At 36.6% G+C, this 23,174-nt stretch overlaps 1 protein-coding gene, 1 long non-coding RNA gene and 2 pseudogenes across 4 annotated transcripts; 2 read left to right on the top strand and 2 right to left on the bottom strand.

The window, feature by feature from the left end:
- Nucleotides 1–3: 3 nt before the first annotated feature.
- Nucleotides 4–13,575, top strand: LOC147480934 (uncharacterized; annotated as a pseudogene). Its single transcript, XR_015205451.1, has 17 exons — nucleotides 4–313; nucleotides 410–606; nucleotides 2,431–2,621; nucleotides 2,665–2,869; nucleotides 4,418–4,555; nucleotides 4,636–4,825; nucleotides 6,142–6,287; nucleotides 6,589–6,765; nucleotides 7,055–7,265; nucleotides 7,297–7,320; nucleotides 7,483–7,646; nucleotides 7,726–7,812; nucleotides 8,373–8,701; nucleotides 10,648–10,729; nucleotides 10,882–11,021; nucleotides 11,562–11,826; nucleotides 12,762–13,575. The product of XR_015205451.1 is annotated as an uncharacterized LOC147480934 (transcript).
- Nucleotides 13,576–15,840: 2,265 nt separating this feature from the next.
- On the top strand, nucleotides 15,841–17,314 carry LOC147480933 (uncharacterized; annotated as a pseudogene). Its single transcript, XR_015205032.1, has 2 exons — nucleotides 15,841–17,032; nucleotides 17,115–17,314. The product of XR_015205032.1 is annotated as an uncharacterized LOC147480933 (transcript).
- LOC147480932 (uncharacterized) lies at nucleotides 16,745–17,920 on the bottom strand. The gene is made up of 3 exons (XR_015205033.1): nucleotides 17,837–17,920; nucleotides 16,916–17,013; nucleotides 16,745–16,825 (listed from the first exon to the last, which is right to left on the bottom strand). It is a non-coding gene; the product is annotated as an uncharacterized LOC147480932 (long non-coding RNA).
- A 65-nt stretch (nucleotides 17,921–17,985) lies between these two features.
- Nucleotides 17,986–21,152, bottom strand: LOC147480931 (urease accessory protein D-like; the record flags this gene model as incomplete). Its single annotated transcript, XM_086578786.1, has 8 exons — nucleotides 21,004–21,152; nucleotides 20,862–20,927; nucleotides 20,693–20,767; nucleotides 20,535–20,596; nucleotides 20,009–20,171; nucleotides 18,965–19,047; nucleotides 18,619–18,775; nucleotides 17,986–18,015 (listed from the first exon to the last, which is right to left on the bottom strand). Coding segments are annotated over exons 1-8 (735 nt in total), but the record flags the coding sequence as incomplete, so codon positions are not given.
- Nucleotides 21,153–23,174: the final 2,022 nt, after the last annotated feature.

Here is a 23,174-nt window from a genome sequence, read left to right as displayed (position 1 = left end):
TTTTGTAATTCTACTAAAATGCAAGGATTCCGAGCTAAGTGTAGAGTAGCTATACTTATTACTTTAACTCTGTATTGGTCTCACTGGATTGTACGGTTTATTAAAACCTGTTGCCAATGAATGTGTAATGACATATATGTACCCAACCTATATACCAATTTCAACTCCAGCTAATTTTTCTTCTCCTCCTAAATATAATCTGTACAAGTACCATGAAGGATGGAGAAAGATTGATTTTAATGAACATATTAAGAAGCTTAGTGGTGCCCCTCTTCTTTTTATTCCGGGTAATGGTGGTGGTAGCTACAAACAGGCAAGCCTCCTTTTCATATCAATTTACATTTTTTTTATTTTTTTTTCAAATTTATATCGTATTGTGTTTGTACATTTGTTTCATATATTTCTCTAGGTACGTTCCATAGCAGCATAATCTGATAGGGCATATCAAGGTGGTCCTCTGGAGCTTATTACGGAGCGGGGGTTATACCCAATCAGTACTCACACAGACAGGATTGGTTTGCTGTTGACTTTGAAGAGGAACATTCTGCCATGGACGGTCAGATAGTTGAAGAACATACTGAATATGTTGTATATGCTATCCATCGGGTATTACTTTGCATTGCTTATTCGTATTGGGAAATGTTGCTTTATCTCATTGTTGTTCGTGAAGTGCTTTCCACTAGTCTCTAGGGAAATCTAAAATTATGTTACTTCTTGTTTAGAAGAGATAATATCACATCCCCCTCCCACACTTTTTTAGAGTATAAAATATTAATCATGCTATATTAACTGTGAATAGAATCTAATTACCCTTAAGAATGTTTAGATTCCTTCAGACTTTTGTATTGATTTTAGGTTTTTTACTTTTCGTTCTGGTTAATGGATCACTTAGTGATAAAAAAAAATGCAAATAAGGAGGAATGTGAGATAATCATATAGAATAAAAAGATCTCGCTAGGCCTAACCTCGTCCCTCAGGCATGATGCTTTTTTCATTTAAAGATACTGAGGTCACTGAATGAGAAACATTTATGTTAGTGACTAGTTTTCTGTAAACCTCCAGGACCTGTTGACTTTTTATTATTTCATTATTATCTTTTTCCTGTTTCAATCCTTAGTTGTGGTATCGGGGTCGCCTTCTAAAGATTATTTCATTATTATCTTTTTTTTTTGTTTCAATCCTTAGTTGTGGTATTGCCTTCTAAAGATTATTCCTTTAGAAAGAGAATAATGGGGGATGGTCTGGATTCCACAGCTTGTGTAGCTCTAGGAACCCGTGTTTAGCCAGATTTATAAAAGGTGAAATGACAAAATCCAAAGTTTTTTGATATAGTGAGTAATAGGCTTCAGTTATTTGCTATACAAGAATTCTGCAGTCAACAAAAAAGTTTTACCTTCTCTTAAAGTTGTAAATATTGTGAGTACTGTTGAGATAGCCAAACTATGTTTTTTTTTTCAGTTACATTTGTAGCTTGTACTATAGGATGTTTCATCCTATTTCCTTTCAATATATATATATATATAATCTATACTCTACCGATAAAAAAAAAAACAGAAAAGATAGTCAAACTAGTTAAAAAAGGGGGCATTCTCATGAAAGTTTGCATGTGATAGACGTAGATGGGCTTAAGTAGGTCAATTCCGAAGAAGCTTTACTCGTCTTGGAATAGGAAAGAAGACTTATGAGAAGTGTGACATTCCAAACGTCACTACTTAGGAGAACGGGCACAAATCTTCAACCTGCAAATGGATGTTGCTGAATTGTAACCCTCTCCAATTTAAAATCCTAAAACATCTGTCATTTACGACATAAATAAAGATAGAGGGAAAGAGAGGGTCGCACTTTAAGGCAAGAGGACAGAATCCTGAAAACACTAGGCGTCAGACCATTTGGCCAAAATTGGGTGAAGGATTTGAGGAAATAAATTTCTGGATGCACAAGTTTTAACTGTGTATTGTTCGTTCCTGCAGTTATACAATTTTGACTAAAGTTGGTTTCAGGTGTAATATGCACAAATTCCTGCAAAAAGATTCATCTATATTTTAAAATGGTGGGATATTTTTACTGTAATCAGTTTTGCCAGGGTTGAATTCTGATTTCAAAAATCTACTTTTGGGATTCGAGTGCTATTTTACTGTAGTACGAGAAGTTTTGCATACAACTTGTGTTATAAATTTGTGGTGTTTTTTAATTTTGAATTGGTTGGAAAGATTAGTTTATGAAGGATTAGAGACGTTTGCTCATGGTTTACCTATTGTGTGTGATCAAAATTTGATGTTTGACCCATACATAAATTGTTATCCCATTGAATATGTTCTCTATTTAATTTTAGAAACTTTCTGTTCTGTCCTTATACATGATATTACTTATATTATTATCTTGGGTTTCAGAAAAAGAAAAAAAAAACTTATATTATTATCATACTCACAGATTTTGGATCTATACAAAGAGTCACGTGATATGCGGTCAAAGGAAGGTGCCGAACCTTTTGGAAGCTTACCGAGAAGCGTAGTCTTGGTTGGTCATTCTATGGGTGGTTTTGTAGCCAGAGCTGCAATTGTCCACCCACATTTAAGGAAGGGAGTGGTTGAAACTGTCCTCACTCTTTCAAGCCCGCACCAGTAATCTCTCTCATGTTTGCATCAACTTTACTGTGGTTTTAAGATCTTATACATTATCTTATTGTGAATTATTGGGTGGGATTGAGTTGATTCTTCCAGGTCCCTTGGGTCATTATTATCATCTTGTAAATCAGAAGTGGAGAAAAGGATATGAGGTCGAACTCACTCATACAGGCTGTCAAGTGTCTGAGCCCACATTATCTCATGTTATTGTTGTCTCCATTTCGGGCAACATTCTTGATTATCAGGTATTTTGTTAGCTCTTAACCTACAGGGCTCTAATGATAATATTTTCCGACATGCAAGCAGTAACATCCAGTCAGTTCCATATTTATAGCATAAAGAATAAGGAAGCATGTTGTGTATGCCTGCCACTGGTATTTGTCAAAATGAGTTGTTTCTTTTGTCACAAGGTATCAGAGAGTCTGATTATAAAGCATAATCTGGGAGAGGGAGTTTAATGGGCTAAGATTTGGACAAGTTCTACTGATTATTGAAAAAGAAGAAGAATTGTTGCTTCAAATTCTTCAACAGAAATCTGACAAATAATGCATGTGTTCACATGGACTTGAAATACTTTTTGATAAAAAGTATCTCACTTATCAGATTGAATGTCTTCCATATTTTTAACGTGTTATATATTCTTTACCAATCCAATAAAAAAGAGAGAAAAAACAAGAAAAGAAAGAAAAAAGATAAAAAAGAATCTTTACCTTTCCATTTTGAGCCATCTAATTATGATTGAATGGAGCATTTTAATTACTAAATTTGTTACTTCGTTTCCTTCTTTTGTGTGTAAATGTGCGTTTGTGATCATTTCTGTGACCATTTCTCCCAAATATCTTCCTAGCCGTCACTCACATGATGCACTCGGAGTGCTTTGTTTAACTGTTTAATGCTCATCGCTACTTTGTATTGTCATCCACTTAAAAATTGACGTATTCATGAATTCACCGTTTCTGTCTTGGTTACAGCCACAAAAGTTCTCTTCTGAACTTTGGATATATATCATCCTTCTTTGGCTCATTTTAGTTGTTGTTCCATCTATGACATCTGGAGTCCTTTCCAAAACTAATCCTGATAGTTGTTGGGCATTCAATGCTTTATACCTTATCGTGGGTATTGTTCTCATGCATAGGTACAACTATACAAGCCTATGTTCCATTTCAAGTTGTTCCATTTTTCTTAAAGTGAAAATCTTGACATGATGCATGAGCCCATTAGGCATTTTCTATATGTAGCTTATGTTAAAGTTTATTCGAAGGTTTTTATTTTTCTTTTGTTGTTGCAAACTTCCTATTATATATATATGGGGAGGGATAGAGTCACTCTCATTAGAACCACTCCCGAGCCACACCCAAAACGTACAAGGCCATATCTCATCCTACCAGTTGAATTAAGGGATGATATTTTGTAGATATGATCTCCCCACCATGAATAACGTGCTCACCAAATTTCGGCTCATTCAAATATGTCTAACCTAATCAAATGTTATTATGAAATCGGAAAATTCTGGACCGTTACATAAATGTTCAAATTGAACACTAGTTTTTGCAAGGTTAGACATATCCAAATAGGATAAAATTTTGTGGGCATGCTATCCATTGTGAGAAGATCATATCCACAAAAAATCGGGTCTTAATTCAATTTGTAAGTCGATGGAGTGGCTCTATCCCTCCCCATATATATATATTAAAGGACTTGTAGGTGATTGTCTGTATTTCTGTTATTTGATGCTGCTATATGAATCACATTTTCAATGGTAAATGTCAACTCTTGGGAATTCTTGCACCTAGGTTCAGTCAAAGTTGGAAACTCTTGATGGAATTGTGCCATCCTCCCATCGATTCATGATAGGCACCACTGGCATGAGGAGTGCATGGTTGTCAACAGAACACCAGACTATACTATGGTGTAATCAAGTAGTTGTACAAGTAAGCTTTCTTATTAAAGCTGTTGTTCTATTATTATCTATCCTGTAGCCACTTGTGAATTACTCTGTTCTTCTATGCAGATTTCACACACTCTTTTGAGCTTAATAGACCCAAAAATTGGTCAACCGTTTCCCAGCACACAAAAAAGGCTTACTGTATTCACTAAAATGCTTCACAGTGAAATGCCACCAAGCTTTAATTGGATGAGGGAGGTGAAATCATCAATTGGTTCCATCCAAATTCCACTTGAGGATGGAAAAAGTGCTACTGGTACTGTCTGTAGTCACCTGTTGTCGTCCTTCTCTTGTCATTTTCATCACTTCCTGTTTTTCTTTGAGAAACCATTTTCTTTTAAATTAAAGTTAATATTAAAGTCAAATTATACTTTAGATGTTAAATAAGAGAAGAAGAGAGAAAAGAATATACGACCTTAATTAGTTTCAGTCTTCTCTCAAACATCTATGTATAAGAATAAATTGGATTTATATAATAAAAAAGTCTAAAAAATTCTGTGCCCTCGGTAATAATATTTTTAGATGTTCACGTGGGGAGACAGCGGCAACTCTCAGTAATAAAAGGTTTTTCGTCTCGCAACTGAGGTGCTGAGACAAAGGATCCACGTGTTAGGATATGGTGCATTACCCTGGCGAGCTCATGGAGTCATCTAATGTCGTAAGCATCTAGATAACACAGGCTAGAAACGGCAGTGATGATTACAGGGAAAGATCAGGGATTTAACATCTCAGGCCGCCTTTTGCTAGACTTTAATTGTGGAAAAAAAGAATAAAGCTCTTCCGGGGAATGATAATTACACTTTCAATCACTCAACAGGCATAGCACATTCTGATCGCTTGAAAGTATTATTGCATTTATATTCTTGAGTCACTTTTTCCAATAATGTCCAGGATACTGGCTGTAGTATTCATGAAAAGCAGGTGACATACTGACATCCATGAGGCAATACTTGTCTTTTTGTTACTTCTTTATACTGTATGTATTGTTGACTTGTTGAGATTATTCCACCCCAATTTCTAGGTGTGTCCCACCTATGTTCTCTCCCCCCAGCTCCTCTCATATTCATAGAATTTGCCCCTCTACATCAGTTCAAGCTTATGGAGAAATTGACAACTTGACATGTAGTCCCTGGGCTGGTGATTTGATTTTCCTTTCGTTTAGGTGTTGGAGTTTCATAGTTGTGACTTGCGAGTTAAAACTCGTTTGTTAGATTTCAAAGGCACTTATATTCTTAAAAACTAGCTTCTCTTGAATGACTGTGGCATTCCGAACTATGCATCCAGTAACACTGCTCATATAGATAATAGTTATGTTTGGTTAGTGATGGTACCAGTGGCATATGGATAATTCCGAGTTCAACCTCAAAAATTTATTTTATCTAGGTTTTCCTTCGTGGGGAAGTGTGTGCTGTATGTAATTCTATAGAAGATATAACTTTCAATCGTTATCTAATTCAAATGAATATTTTATTTCTTACCTTTTCGTTTTTCTTTTAATTGTATGGCTGGCATAATAATTACTTTTATGAATTGAAAATGTTCATATAAATAAATGCATTGTCATGTTTGCAGGAACTTGCACACATGATTTTTCCCCATGCCCACAATCTGTTCATTGGAATGACGATGGTCTTGAGAGGGATCTCTATATACAGGGACCCACTGTCACTGTTCTAGCAATGGACGGGAGACGGCGGTGGTTAGACATCCTAAAACTGGTTAGCTCCACTAATACCTTTTTAACTTTTTTAGTTTCTTAGGATTTTCTTTTGGTTCATTTTTCTTTCTACGTTGATTTTATTGTTAATCTTAGATGCATTTGGTATTAGGAATTGCGTGTTCATGCCCATGCTTCATATATTGTCCATTCATCCAAAGTTCAAATTACATGTTGACGCAAATATTATTTGAATCTTACTCATTAACTGAATGTCTGGTCCTATAGGCTCTAAATTGTTTCTGTTCCATTGTGTTCTTTCTCAACTATTATGTTGTTCACAATATGAATTCTGTGCCTAGGGATCAGATGGAAAAAACTACTTTGCATTTGTTACAAACCTTGCTCCATGTTCTGGGGTCAGGCTTCATCTTTGGCCTGAAAAGAGCAAAATGGCCTCAGACACAAGTCCAAGTAAAGGAGTAGTGGAGGTGACATCAAAGATGGTTGAGATTCCTGCAGGACCAGCTCCAATACAGGTATTGAACTTTGGAATCTTCAAGTATATTCTTACTATCTTGCAAGGAACAGATGCTCTTTGGATATAAATATTTGTGACGACAATTTCTGCAATTGTTTCTTCACTTGAGGAGTCTTCTTTTACTGTTTCATTGGTATAGTAGTGATGAAAGAAAGTGCTACCATTCCTAGAAACAATAGCTGGTTCCATTAAAATCTGTAGTTCTCTAACCCCGATAATTATACGAAAATTCAAAATTGTATCGGGATGTTATGCCGATTTATGTATTTGTGCTGTTTATTTATCAGATTGAGCCAGGGAGCCAAACAGAACAACCACCTCCTTCTGCAGTACTTCAGTTAGGCCCTGAGGATATGCGCGGTTTCCGTTTTTTAACTATCTCAGTTGCACCTAGTCCGGTATTTTTCTCTTTATCCATTGGACAAGGAGTACTGATATTAGTTGTGATAATTTTGCATGATACTCAAAAACCTAGTTGGTTGGAATGCAAATTAAGCATTTAAAGTGTATTCTACATTATTTTGAGCAGGCAAATTAGGTGACAATCTTCAAGGTAAATAGTCGACAATCTTCAAGGTTATGTGATAAATTGAGTTGTTGGTCTTTCATAGTATTGCAAAGTTGTGTCATGTTTCTGATAGATTCCTTTGAACTTTTTTGTTTTGTTTTCAAGTAACTATCTTCTATTGGTGACCGGTCTTTCTTAATATTGCAGGGCTGTGCAGATTGCGCTGTTTTCCTCCAGTAGCTATTGCTTGGGATTCTACTTCAGGTCTGCATGTAATTCCTAATCTCTATTCTGAGACTATTTCAGTGGATTCATCACCAGCTTTTTGGGATTCAACTCAAGAGTCTGACATGACTACAGTTTTGTTACTGGTAAGAAGTGAAGTCCTTTTTTTCCCCCAGATCTGTTGGAGTCACTTTTATTTTATTATTGTTTTTCATCCTTATGCAGTTAGATCCACATTGCTCATTCACGATTGGTGCTGGCGTTTCTGTCACTACTGCTGCTGGCAGATTTTTGCTTTTATACTGTTCAGAGGTAATTTAAAATCTTGATTCGGTATTACTTGATACATGTATTGACACTAGTTAATCCCCTACTTGTACATTTCTGCTGCACCAAACTTGTGAATATTATACACCATTTTTCATATGTGAATCTAATGTGGTATCAAATGATTTGAAAATTTTCCTTACCTGTGAAATATGTTTGAAAAATTGGCCACATTGAGGCATAGTGCACGAGAAGCAATCCCCCTTTCTAGCTCACAACCCACAAATTAAGATTCCCACCAACTCCATCAAAATTGCACACATGCTTGACGATACACATTGGCCATAATCTCACATAAGGCATTGTTACATATTTTGCGTGGAGATAATAACTTCTTATACGTCCAAATGTAAATGTATACATAAAAAGAGTGCATGTGCTCAGATATTCGCGTACTAGTAATTACTACTACTTTTCATGGTGATAGAATACTAGTTATTTCGATCATGTGCATACTTAGTTACTTACAGTTCATGTACTCGTACTGGAAGTTAGTACTCTCAGTTTTTGTTAAGTTGCTTTGTTTCATTTGTTGATATGTGCAGATAGTTGGTTTCTCCATAGCCATTATCTTTTTCGCTCTGATGCGACAAGCACGCGCATGGGAACTTGATCTGCCTCTGCCATCTCTTTTGGCTGCTGTGGAGTTAAATCTGAGAATGCCACTGGCTTTCTTGCTCCTAGCTATATTGCCCATTGTGGTTTCATTGGTATCCTCCCTGCTAATATCAGAATCGTTTCCTCCACTAAGCAGCTTCTTTATTGTCTCCATAATTTGCTATGCATTTGCAAATGGGTCTTTGACCATTCTGATCTTGACCTCCCAATTGATCATCTACTTCACTGCGAATGTGCACGCTTTTATCAAAATACGGTTAGTGTTTCTCACTTTAGTTATATAAGCTGAGTGACTGAAGAAGTTTCTGTTGTCAAAAGCCAAATAATTATAGTAGAACTTCTTAAATACATTGAATAAGCAAAGTTATTTCTTACATAGGGGCCGCCGGGCCGACTCTCATAATATAAGGAGAGTAGACATACTCAGGGGCAGCTGAGCATGTGCGGTGTGTGACCGCAGGGCCCCAAATCTTGAGGGCCCCAAACTCACCTATTAAGTGTTGACACGTATGTGAAAATCCAAAACTAATCTAACAAATCTAATTAATCTGAAAATTTCACATAGATTATTCTCTTAATTCTTATATTCTCTCCATTAAAATTGGAATTAAATATTTACCTTCTAACTAATTAAGTTATGTTTCCAAAATAAAACTTTAATTCTCCAATCAATTAATGTAGACAACGGCTACAACATGGCAACTAAAAAAAATAAAATAAAATAAAAAAATCCGTCTCCTTCTCTATTTTTTTTTTTCTTTCCAACAATTTCATACAACGGTTTTGGAATCGGATGGAGTTTTGGAGGTGTGTCCTTGAGTTTCTTGGGTCTTGGCATAGGTGGAGGTTGTGGTGTAGGACTTGGCTTTGGTACTGCCTTTGGCAATCAATATCGGACATCCAAGATTATGTTTGAGGGCATTGATTTAAATAAGGACCAGAGAGATGAGAAAATGCTATCAGATTTTTCAAAGAAAAGAGAGGGTGTTCAAGCTTGAGGATAGCTACTGTTTTTGAATTTTCCATTCTTTATCTGACTTCTTTCCTATTTTTTTTTTTTTTTGACAAACAATAGTCTTTCTTATTTTGCAGCAACACTTTAACAAAAAAGTATATGTCTCGGTTTATGATTTCTTTTGTATTACATTAACAAATTTTTTTTTTTTTTTTTTTGGCTTGTGTGGTTACTTTGACAATTTTTTTTTTGTTTTTTTGCTTTTTATGGTTGAGGCCCTGTTTCGACGTTACGTATAGCGCCGCCCCTGGACATACTACTAGTGCTACCGACAACACATATTCTAGTATACTACTTCTCCAACACTCCCCCTCAAGCTGAAATATACAAATTGAAACTACAATGAGTAAAACAACAAAATACAGACATCATCTCCCCTCCCCTTACGCCTAATCACAAATACTAAGATAATATTAAATCCAAGCTCCAGCCGCAAGCATCATCTTCAAACAAGCACCCGCAACAACATCAACAAACAAAATGAAAGGCTCTGGGCTTGAAGGTGTTGGTAGCCCCAAAAGGCTCCAGGCACATACGCCACGACAGCTCCAAGAACAAATGCTCCTCATCTAGAGGTAGCTTGAGAATTGGGTGCAACAAACAATGGAAGAGCTTGATCAACAAGAACACATACTGAGTTGGGTACAAGAATCAATAATTAACACCAATCATAGCGTCAGGGGTAATGTATCCGAGCAAAATCATGAACACCTTGGGGAGATGCAACACCAAAATAGCTAGGCAGCAGCAGCAAAACTTCCTACACTCCTCATCGTAATATAATGATTCTCTAAACATTATAGGTTTTCTGATGATTTAATCTAGATGTTAATGTGAACTATCAATGGGGTAATCTTCAACAAAGAAATCTGCTCAAGGATTTAATTAAACGAGTGAATTTGAACCAGGGTATTTACCAAAACCATAGACTTTGCTTGCACAAGACAATCTAGCAAAACCTTCGGCAAACACTTTGAAGCTTACAGCTTACTACAAGCTCTTTACTTATAGGATAGTTTTCTTGATAACCACAGCTTAGTAAATGGCAAAAATGGAAATCAACCAAGTTCTATTGGGATGTTGGATCTTCGACTGAAGTCCTTAATTATCTAAAATCAATATTACAGATAGAAAATTTCGAATATCTCATTCTTTTTATCAACTGAAAAATGTCTGGTATTTTGCAGGTGGCAAGTTTGGGAAGAAAATGTCCGACCTACTTTTTTCAGTCAGTTTGTCAATCTTTTCTCCAATTTCTTTTCACTCAAGGTAATTCTCATCCAACATGCATAAAGTTGCACATATTGTACATCTTAAGTTGAAAATTTGGGGTTCACCACAGCAAACAAGAGAAGTTTGGGTTGTTCAGTCAACTGATGCCAATCATTTGTTCTTGAAGCTGTGATCCGTATGTGAAACAGGTACTGAGGATAATTAGAGGCAATCTGACTGTTACTATAGCATTGGTTTCAGTTATCTTGTTCTGCTTTGTTCATCCGGCGCTGGGTCTGCTAATTCTGCTCCTGTCTCATGCGTTACATTCTCACACTGCTCTCTGCAGGTTGTTTTCTTATTTTATTTGTACGTAATAATTTTCAAATTTCAATTTTCTTTTTAACACCTTGCTTCATCCGATTGATCAATGTGATGGTTGTCCAAGCACTAGTTATATATGTTTCCTTTTAGCTAAATGTGACTCCTGGATGCATCATCCACTTACTATCACATCAATGAGCCACTTATATTTGATGTTACGTTCCTCTCATATAATTGACTGAATAATTTAACCATTCAGTCAAATAAATATATTTCTGTATGTCGACATAGCCAGCCCGATATATATATATATATATATATATATATATATATATTTTCTATCACTGAAGACAAAACTAGAACTCTAGTAAACTTATTCTGATCAAAGTTTGTATGTTCTGAGGATCACTATATCCGTCTACCTTTTCTTAGATGTCTAACTGATGCCATTAACTTCCATTGCATAACTCTGAATTTGTTAAATGTACCAAGTTATAAAAAATTTGTTAAAAGTAATCCTGTTGGATGTTGAGCCTAAGAGTTGCTTCTGGTTATTCTGTAACAGTTTCTTGGCGGCTTCGTTTCGCAGTCATGCACGAAAAAGGGAGTTTGATTCCAAAACTAAGGTTGCTCTTGGGAAGTCGAATTTCAAACCTAACAGTGGTTTTGATCCACTTCTTCCTCTAGAGGAGAAGTCTCCCAATAACCCAAACTCGACAAGAAGCTATGGTGACACCCAAATCAAAACCTTCAATCACAGGCATGGTCTGCTTATGTTGCACCTTCTTGCGGTTCTCATGTTTGTTCCATCTTTTGTGGCTTGGTTTCAGGTAGGTTTTCATTATACCTAGCCATCTTAAGTTGTTGTGTTACTCTTGGAAAATTGAATGGAAAAGAGGTTACCTTTAAGTTTGGACAAAGTCAAAAGACCATTTTTAGTTTGGGCGAAGGACTACTACATCCAAAGTAAATTTGGGAAATGGAATTAGAGCACCATTAGTATCTTTATGACAGAACTCTTTTAAAGGACATTGAACCTTTCCAAGAGATGTCGAAGTATGTAACCTTTGTAAATGGAAATCGTGTGTTCACTTCATCACGGTGGACAAGGTACCTAGTCATTACACCGTAATTATGTTATCTTGCCGTCACTGCAAACCGTCACCCACCAATGTGAATGACATTTTCTAACAACCTAAAGGCAAATTCTTCCCCTGGTGCTGATGATTCTAACATTTCTTGCCTAGGATGCAACAGTCTTCAACGTAAATTGACCAACATTAAAATGTTCAAGTTTCGGTGAGCCTCAACTATGTATACACTCTTACATAGAAAATATCTCCGTATATATGAAGTTAATTTACTGACCCCACACAACTAAGCTTAAGCATTTTGAACACTTCGGACGTACAGTGAAGGTGGTCTGTATGGACCTTGCCTTGATCATTCCTCCACCATGTCCAAAGGGAAAAGGTCATGTGTGTTTAGCATGCCAATTGATGTACATACATTATGTTAGGTTTTACGTTGTATGCTTTTTAGCTCTTTTTTTTTTTTTTTTTTTTTAAATACGGAGTCTAGTAAAAGTTCAGACTTGTTTTTCCGGTGATACAAATGTCCAATCAGAGGATTTCAGACACTTGATTATTTAATCAAATTTGTTTGAGAGAGTAGGGATAAATTTTCCAAATGAAGTGATTTTGACTTGATCTGAACATCTTTATATGTTGCAAGCCTGTATAATACCTGGATTTTGTTTTTATAGAGAATCGGAGTGGGTCAGAGTTTTCCATGGTTCTTGGACTCAGCTCTTTGCGTAGGTGTCGTTCTCCATGGTCTTTGTGGTTCAAAACCCGAATATAATTTTATATCATTCCCCTTTCTACACATTCAAGGCCAGCAAGTTGGACTGAGCATTGTCTACATGCTTGATGGGTTCTATCGTTATTTATCTGGCTTAGCATTGGCTCCTTATAGAGCATTTTATGCCATGGCTGCCGTTGGGGTAATATGTGCTGAGGATTCTTGAAAAGAGTTATAGGGATAAAGGAGAGGCTTATTTTAGTGGGGGAGAAAGCATTTCCACAGACATTAAGGGCATCTTTTCTTCTAAAAGGTCCAGAGATTGGATTTTGGCACAGGAAATTCCTTTTTCAGGTTTTTTGGTGATACAGTGATTTTGGGTGGAAATGTGGACATCACCCCCGCAGGTGGGTTACAACTCAGACTTGTTCCCACGTACAAAATTTTTGACTCAGTTGTATCATATTACTCCTACCGAGAGTATTGTGTATCAGAGATACAGTGGTATGTAAGCTGAGATTAGTGAGTCCAGTTGTGTTGGTTCTCTCTGCTCTATTCATATCCAAGCAGAGAAGTAATCTCAATTATCAGGTTTGAGTCTGGCTAGTTATGGCTTGTGTATATGTAAAAAGGCTTTAAGCCTACTGTTTGAACGTTGAACTTGAAATTTCTTGTTGAGAAATGCTAGCGTCCTGCCCATTTTGGGGGTAGGACCATCCTACCCAGCTAAATACCAAAAAGAAAAAACTGAACACCGGAATGAATTTAGACCAAAATGTTGGTTTTTTAAGTAACTAAAAACTACTGCCAAGGGTAAATTTGATAAAGACAAAGGGAATAAAACGAACTTTCACTAGTCTTCTTCTCCAACCTTCTCTTTATCCACTTTCCAGTTTCCACCCCTATATCACCTAATGAGAAAACTTGGAAATTGAGAGGTTTAATTTGTCCAACCATCTTTAATTACTTTGCACTATTTGTTTATTTATGAACATAAAGGCTATTGCCTTTTGAGATTTAGATTGGTTGCCCCATTTTTAACAGTGTTTTCTTCTTTTCCAATGATAGTATCCTTTATCAATGTCAACAAAATCTACTTCAATGTTCACTAAACAATTTTCTATATGTCTGTGGAATATTGTGATGGAATATTGAGGTTTGGTTGCCAAAAAAAACGGTGTGTTGAATTTGATTCTTGATATTGATTTTGTAGTGACTGGTGAGCAGGAGCAAAATAAAGTTTATAATTTCAATGAGAAAGATGAGGTTATGTTTCTAAAGGTCTGTGTGGTGTGGAGGAGAAGTAGTGAAGTTTAAAGTTGGTTTTTGGGATATTTTCAGATTGTGTGAGAAAACTCAGAAAAAAGGTTAACAAGTCATTTTGGCTCTCTATCCCTTTAAAAGTAGTGTTAAAGTTAATAAAGTAGAGCTAAAGTCAACAAAATAGAACTAAAGTCAACATATTTTACTCTCTATCATTATTTTTCTATGTATATATATACAAATGATTTTACTTCTCTATCTCATTTTACTTCTACTATATAAAGAGGAAATTAATGATATAGAGTAAAATCTGCTTGACTTTAAATTCTACTTTTAGAAAGGAAAGATGGTCCTACCCTCAAAAATGGGCAGGACGCTAGCAATCCTCTTTCTTATTTACTGGAATAATATGTTGCCCAATTGCATCTTTCAAAATGTGAAATTTTTTAAAAAGCAAAATGGTGCTCAAATGCTCACTGGATGATCCATTCAAACAGATCTAAATGGCTAAATTAAAACGAAGAGCTACATAAGAACGTCATGAAACAGTAGCACACATATTTTCCCCGTGCATATGATGGATTGCAAGTGGTAGTTTTCATTTGTTTAGGAGGATGTAACTTAAATTTGATGAACTCGATCATTTTCTTAGCTCCGAAGATGACCAGTTGGCACGAATGATCTCTTTTATATTGAAGAGATAATTAACTACGAGCACCTAAAGTTACAGAAGCATCATGGAACCTTATTTTTTTCGGTGAAGCATCATGGAACTGAATTTCAGAACATCGTCACTATTGAGCAGAAAGTTTCTTATGGATAAAAGATGTGAACAACAACTTTATATCATTCACTCGAGAATACACCCAAGATGATAATAGTTTTTCATGGGGAAAGAGTCACTTAGAAAGTTAGAAGGCCTTCTTTGAGTAGAAAGCAAGTAAACAAAAAAGTCCCCCTTTTTGTTGTTCTTCAGCCCAAGCAAGAATATATACCAAATACCAAACCAACATAAATGAAAATAAAATGCAGTCCTCCAAAAGCTCCCCTAGTACACACTTTAACACACTAACATTGTTAATAAACCCTTTTAAGTGCCCAATGTGAGCTTAATGGAACTACTTTATTGCGTCTTCTTTATCCTCATTTTTTTTTCTTTTTGAGCTTCTGGCTCTATATATCGAAGCGGGCTTGAGATATAACAAGAGGACTCTTGTTCAAACTGTTGTTTAAGTTGGGGCGGGTAGAAGAACCCTTTATTTGGTCATTATGGTTTTACGTGAAAGCCGGTGTTCGCTCCATGGAGCATAGAAGAAACCGCATGAAGCTATTATTTGCTTTTTTTCTTTCCATTACAAATGACAACCTTCACTCAATGTGGTAAGCTTCTCGAATCATCCACCAAGTTCTAAATTTACTTTGAGATGACTGGACTACTACATATGCTCCTAGTTTTCAGAGTTTAGAGCATCTTTATTCTGTAGAAGTATCTAACTAATCTAAGCAATGACCTCTACATCCCATAACCATCCTATTTTGTTGTCAGGAACAAATGTCAAAACTCATTATTCCAAGATTATTAATCAGTATCTAGAGTATGTACTACACCGCTTCCCTCACATTCGAGCACTCTCAACACCAAACCATCACTCCACATGGCACCTATTTATACCGGTTGATAAGACCACACTCTCAATGGTAGAGGCATTCGTCATCAGAGAGTGTTGGTGAAGTTCGAAAGTACTGAAAAACACTTTCGGACCTAATGACATATTCTCTAGAGAAGAAGAGATGACCAAAAACTCCAAGTTCTCTTAACATACTAAAACCAAAGCGCAAAAGTATTTAGTTATTAGATTAGCAATATGTGTTCAGATGTCAGGAAGCATTACTCCATGAATTGAGAACTTCACCTACTTCCATATATAATTTTTAGCCAAGTCAGTAAATTTAAACTTGTCCTTGCTAACAGTTTTAAACATGCTAAATATATTCTGAGCAGAGGCAAGAGTATCAAAGCCACTTAAGTCCCTTGCCCATCCCAAGTATATATCTAGCTCAAGAAGCTCAATCACTAAAAGCACATATTACCTTAAAAAGGGGAGACACTTGGAAATGGATCCAACCACAGATTTTACCAACACACAACCATATGTAAGTTCACCTTTCACTCTACCTCCTTTCGATTCACTAGCCCCACTTCCTTTGCCCCAAAATACTCCATATTGCGAGAACCCACCCTCTATACCACAGCCACCTACACAGATACCAACTCCTATGATCTACACAACCCCACCACCCCCACCAACAACCTCCTATTCTGCACCCATCGTCCCTGCCCAAAACCCACCTCCAAGCCCAACTTTTGATGTACCCAGCCCACCGGAGTGCTCACCACCACCAAATCCACCAGAGTACGGACCTAGCCCACCTTCCTTCTCTCCAGAGACTCCAGGTACCCCTGAGTATGTCCCCACTCCTCCGGATTACTATGTTCCAGGTCCACCAGAGACTGTACCAAGCACACCTGGACATGAGCCCAAAATTTCACCAATTTATATCCCAAGCCCGCCTAGTTTCACACCAAGTCCACTGGCCGGTACCCGGGATATATGTACCCCCCAATATACATTCCAAGTCCATCCGGATACACACCAAGTCCAAGTGTTTCAACCACCGTCATTTATCCTCCTCCTTCTGTGCCACCCCTTCCATATAAAGGACCTCATTATGCCCTTTGGTGTGTTGTTAAGCCTTCTGTGCCTGATCCAATCATCCAAGAAGCCATGAATTATGCTTGTGGGTCTGGAGCAAATTGTGAGTCGATTCAGCCAAGTGGTTCATGCTACCAACCTGATACATTGTATGCCCACGCTTCCTATGCTTTCAATAGCTATTGGCAGAGGACGAAGGTGGCAGGAGGGACGTGTGATTTTGGAAGTACAGGCATGCTGGTTACAGTGGACCCAAGTAAGTTACTCACAACTAATCACAAACTGTGAATTAAACAAATAAAATCTGAATACTAACTCTTTGACCTCTCTTGTGCTAGGTTTCGACGGGTGCAATTTTATCTACTACTGACAGAAATAATATCAAGTTGTTTCCATACAATCACATTCCAGAGGAGAAGACTCTAGTTTTTCCATTTATACATTCTATTCGTATTTTTTTTTAGGCTTAAACATAAGTTTTGCAAACAATGGTCCAAAATTATTTCAATTAGTGGAACCACTCAGAGTTTAGAACTTACTGATTTGTCTGTTGTCTCACGGATGCAGCGTGCTTTAAGAATTTACAACCAACTGGTAGTTCTCTACCCATTATAGAAACTACTAAAACTAGTATGCTTTAAAAAAGAGGGACTATGAATATCTCTTCATTCCATTGTCATGGGAACACATAAAACATCTGATAGCAGGTCTAACATCTGATAGCAGGTCTATGGGAAAGATGTTGTCTGTAGTTCTCAAATAACATACAGAGCATAAGAGATGGCAGGGACTGTTAGAGACTTAGAGGTGTTATTAGAGTGTGACAGGGCAATATTGTCTTTACACACTCTAATAACACCTAAAACAGAAACATGTAAAGACAATATTGTCCTGGCACACTCTAATAACACCTCTAACAGGGACAATTTATCCTAAAAGTGATCAATATCAATGTAAATACTAAAACTTTTTCTATTTGTTGTTGTACATAGGGGGGAAAAAAGAAATTAGGAAAAAAATTATGGGATATGTTAAAATCCATTATGATGAGATCACTTACAATCTGTGGGTTACACCATTCTTCCATTCACTTGTATACATAAAACCTTATTCTGGAATTACGTCAGTGATATGGTGATGCCCCTGGGGGGCTCCATCTTTGGTCAACCTAAGGTCGCGAAAACCTATACACCGACTTCGGTTGTAATTCTTTGATATTCGAACGACAACACCTATTCCCTGAGAACCATAACAGTGTACAAATTGAATTTAGAATTGTAAAAATCACATGAAAGAAGATACTAATGTTTCAGTGTCAAATGCAAAAGCTAAATTTGGAGTTACATCTTGACTATCAAAGGAAGTAAATAATAGGTACACCCCTACAGGCAGTGAGGCAGAATACAGCCACACATTTTGATAAGATCTGAATCGATCAAAACAATAAGGAAGAATGGGCATCCCTTCAAATGTGACCTACATTAGGCAGCCACTTCAAGTTATCAGCTTGCTGTTCTACATGATGCGCCAGAGGTATATATATATATATATATTTTTATCGGTAAAGTATAGTGTATATATATACTGAAAAGAAAAAGATGAGATATAACACGGACACGCCGATACGTATCCGACACGGATTATTTTAGAAATATGGCGTGTCCATGTAACATAGGACCTATAGTACAAGCTACAAAATACTAAAAAGAAAAAAACATAGAAAAATCCTATCAACAGCTCATAATGGACTCCCATCTCCCATCTACTTGATAACTTGACAAGTAACTAATATAGTACATGTTTATTGAATCCATCAAAGAAGAGAGATCTAGCAGAAAGTACCTTAGGACCAAATGCACTACAAGATGCAATCATGTCGGGTTTGGTCTGTCCAAAACTCTTTCTTTTTTTGCATCCCAATGTAGGAGTGTACAACTGCTCATACATCATTCTCTTCACATGTTCTTTAACTTGGATTTGAACTTCCTTCAGCTTTGGCCTAAATAGAAACAAACATGAAAAGTTGATACTTCATCTTAAACTTAGTAAAAGACGCAGCATTTTCATTTCAAAAAAAACAAACAAACAAAAAAAAATGGAGAGATTAGCTATTCCCTATGGTAAATATATAAAACACTTAGATATGATTGTTATATTTTGTATAGAAGATGTAATGAGGAAAGCCTACCCTAGCAGTATGACCATTGCAATGACTTGATAACCCTGCATACGCTCGGAAATATTGGTGATGCTCCCATCCTCTAGTAGCACCTGCTTATCAAATAATGCAATTTCTTCATTAACTCCACTAGTTCTCAAAAATAAGAACGAGTCTTGAATTTTACAAAGAACCAAATCATGGTAGATTTTCACAAATAGTGGGATACTATCAAAAGCATATCTACCTTATTCATTAGCTGAGCAAACACCAGAGTATCTGTACAGTTAGACGTTTTAAGTTCGAGAAAGAAAGAAAGTTAAGAACAAAGTTAAGGTCTCCATCGGTTGAATTGGACGATTAGCCCATAAGGGCTGAGTCTTGGGTCCATGGGCTGTGCATGTACAAGGTCACTCTTTAATTCTTTATCTAATAGCTTAACCATTTTCAGTTTTAAGGAGCAAATTGAAGAAGCATGTCCTCAGCTAGATAGTCATGATACACAATATAGAATTTCCAAAATGCCTATACTCTATTAACCTGTTTGTGTAAAACCAAACTTATGGATTGCATCTGCAAGTACTTAAATTTTTTGAAATGCAAAGCAAGGTGATGAACTGCAAAGCTTACAATAGGCTTCTGATCTTTTAGATTTTTAATGCCTCAGTTAATGGTCTACTAAATCATGCATGTCGTCATGGTTACAGGACCTCGAAGGCTCTAAATAAACCAAACAGAGATAAAGATGTCTAAATGTTGATCATGGTAGGAAAGAAACTTTAATCAGCACACATAAATATCCATACACATAACATATTGGCTGACACATCCAGTGGATCTCTATAGTACATACGCCCTATGGTCTCAATCAGACATTTTTTGTTTCTACCATACACAGACTTTGACTGCATCTGAACCACAATATGATAGAATAGGATAAAAAGAAGGTGCAGAAAATCTAGCAGTTTTGCTTTACTCAAGAAACACTATATATAAGTACGTAACACCAGTTATAAGCATATTGAATGTTTTGTTGCTAACGGTCCACAGAGGTAAGGGAAATAGAAGTGTTACCGAATCAAGAAATAAAGGCTGGTCCTCTAGGAAGATGTGGTTGGTGCTCTTATAAAGTTTGAAATCCCAACTTTCTCCAATTTCATGACGCCCACTAGTAATCCAATCCACAATGACCACGCTTGAATTGGAAGCCAATCTGAACACTTGTTTTTGAGAATACCTGGCAGTTGAGAAACACGTCACTGGGTCTGGAACAACGACTAAAAGAGCATTGCTTCCAATTAAAGCTACTCTTGCATGGCGAGAAAGTCGCCACTATTATTACCCACTATCATGTAAATGTAATACTACTCAAAAAAATTCAGTATGACCTTTTGCTATGAACCAATTATACAACACAAATTGTATTCTCGTTTGATTTATTTATACGTTAGTCATTTCTACTAATTAACAATGACAAATATATACCAAAGATTTCATATAAGAATATCAAAAGGTTATCATGGCAATCCATTACTCGATATGAAATTACAACTCAACACCATTTTCATTCCTTCATTTAACATAAGCAAGAAAGAATCACCAAGTCATTTGATTCACCTCCAAGTTTTGTTCTGAGCACTTGAATCCCACAGACTTGTAAACCTGTAAAATAGATAAAACTGAGATAAGTTGATTGAAAACAGATAAAAGCAGATATGGGCACAGCTGAAATGAGATAAAGATAAGATATTGATGAACCTTAGTTGAAGACTGAGTTGTAAAAACTGTAGTGCAATCATCTCCAACTGTTAAACCACAAGAAATAATATCTCCCTACATAAAAAAAAACATCATTTAATCCTTAATAATAAAAAAAGAATCCTTTTTTAACTAAATTAAGAGGAGGGGTGTAGAGTAGGGGGCATACAGAAACAATGCCACCACCATAAGTAAGACTGTATATCCAAACTGCATCAGTTTTATTAGAGCCCACCTAAAAACCCATCCAGCAAAAGTACATTAATTAGAATGAATGTGCCATGTTAAAGAGAAGATGACTGGTGGCAAACCTTGTTGGGTATGATTAGTTTCAGAGGATACTTGGAAAAGCTTTGTGTTACACTTGACTTTCCTCTTACTTTTTCTACCACCACAAAACCTGTCTCCATCTTTTTTTCCAACTCTGTTACTTCAACAGTCAAACAATAGGCCGGTTGTGCCAAGTCGATTCAGAAACCGGTCACGAGTCCGTGCCGTTGTTGATCACCGATAAGTAATATGGTAAATTAGTCAGACCCAACTTGACTCAAGAGTCTATTGGCACCCATTTAGTAAATAAATGTAATTTTAAAGAGTTAAAGCTAATTAATACCTGTTTCTCAATTTTCAACAGTTCATCCAAAAGACGTTGCAACAAATATTCGGCCTCATCATCAAACGTTGTTATCAACTTTTTGCATGTTGAATCTTCTATTTCAAATTGGACTTTGTACCTGCATAGAATGTAATTACTTTAGTCTCTATGATAATATTTGTAATTTATTTAATAATATTTGTTTCAATACCTTTTTGTTGGTTCTTTCATTGAAATAGAACAATAGTCACACCACCATTCTGGATATTTTGCGAAACAAATCTTTATTGGAAACTGTATTCTCTTCAAACTAAAAGGCCAGTTCGTGCACTTATAAACTGTATTCTCTTCAAACTAAGAGTCATGGGATTCGTCATGAGCAGACTGTTCCCAAGACTCTGTAACACAATGGTATAGCCGAGAGGAAGAATCTTACCATTGTAGAGAGGATGAGATGCATGTTGTCTCACTCTAAGTTACCTAGAAGTTACTAGGTAGAAGCAATGCGCACAGCTGTACATGTGATTAACCTATCGCCTTCGAAGCCTCTGAATAGTGATTATCCAGAGAGAGTATGGTCAGACAGAGATGTTGATTATGGATACTTGAGGGTATTTGGGTGCAGGGCATTTGTTCATATTTCCACGGATGAGAGATCCAAGCTTGATGACAAAGCTAAGCAGTGCATTTTTTTGGGTTATGGGGATGAGAAGTTTGGCTACAAACTTTATGATCCGATTAATAAGAAAGTAATCCAAAGTCGAGATGTTGTGTTCTTGGAAAACCAAACCATAGCAAACTTTGATGATGGTGAGAAGCTAGAAGTTTTCACTAATAATCTTGTTGATTTAGAACCAGAAGTTCCTACTGTGGAACGTGCAGAAGGCATTGAGAATGCAGAGAACCATGAGTTTGAAGCTCAGGATGATGATCTTTTTGCTCATGATGGGATATAACCTATTGATATAGAAGATGCAGATGAAGTGCATGAACCACTACCTGAGCAAGCAGAAGTGCATCCTCCTAAGCCACAAGAAGATGGGGTAAAAAGGTCTGACAGAGAGAGATTAGCTTCAACCAGATATCCACCACATACGTATGTTTTACTATCTGATGGTGGAGAACCTATGTGCTATCAAGATGCTCTTGAAGGTATAGACAAAGAGAACTGGTTGAAGGCCATGCATGATGAGATTGATTTTTTGCATAAGAATCACACTTATGACTTAGTTGAGAAACCAAAAAGAAGAAAAATTCTTAAGAATAAGTGGATCTACAAAATCAAGTATGAGCCACCCAAGGCACAACGCTCACCTAGTTGTGAAGGGATTCGGTCAAAAGAAGGGTATTGACTTTGATGAAATTTTCTCTCCTGTAGTTAAGATGACTTCTATCAAGGTGGTATTGGGTCTGACCGCAAGTATGAACCTAGAGATTGAGCAACTAGATGTCAAGACAACCTTTCTTCATGGAGACCTTGAAAAAAATGCCTACATGGACCAGCAAGAGGGGTTTGAGGTCAAAAGCAAGGAACACCTAATATGCAAGCTGATAAAGAGTTTGTATAGGTTGAAGTAGGTACCGAGACAGTGGTACATAAAGTTTGATTCTTTTATGGTGAAGCATGGCTACATGAAGTCTGCTTCCGATCATTGTGTGTTTGTTCAGAAATTTCCAGATGGGGATTTTATAGTGCTCTTGTTGTATGTGGATGATATGTTGATAGTTGGCCAAAATATCAACAAGATATCCATGCTGAAGAAAGACTTGAGTAAGTCTTTTGAGATGAAGGATTTGGGTCAAACAAAACAGATAATTGGTATGCGGATTACTCGTGATAGAAAGAGTGGGAAGTTGTGGCTTTCTCAAGAAAGCTACATTAAGAAG

The sequence above is a fragment of the Coptis chinensis genome, chromosome 8, assembly GCF_015680905.1.
Source record: "Coptis chinensis isolate HL-2020 chromosome 8, ASM1568090v1, whole genome shotgun sequence".
Lineage (NCBI taxonomy): Eukaryota > Viridiplantae > Streptophyta > Magnoliopsida > Ranunculales > Ranunculaceae > Coptis > Coptis chinensis.
Note: the sequence above shows the minus strand (reverse complement) of the source record. Positions and strands in the feature narration are given on the sequence as shown.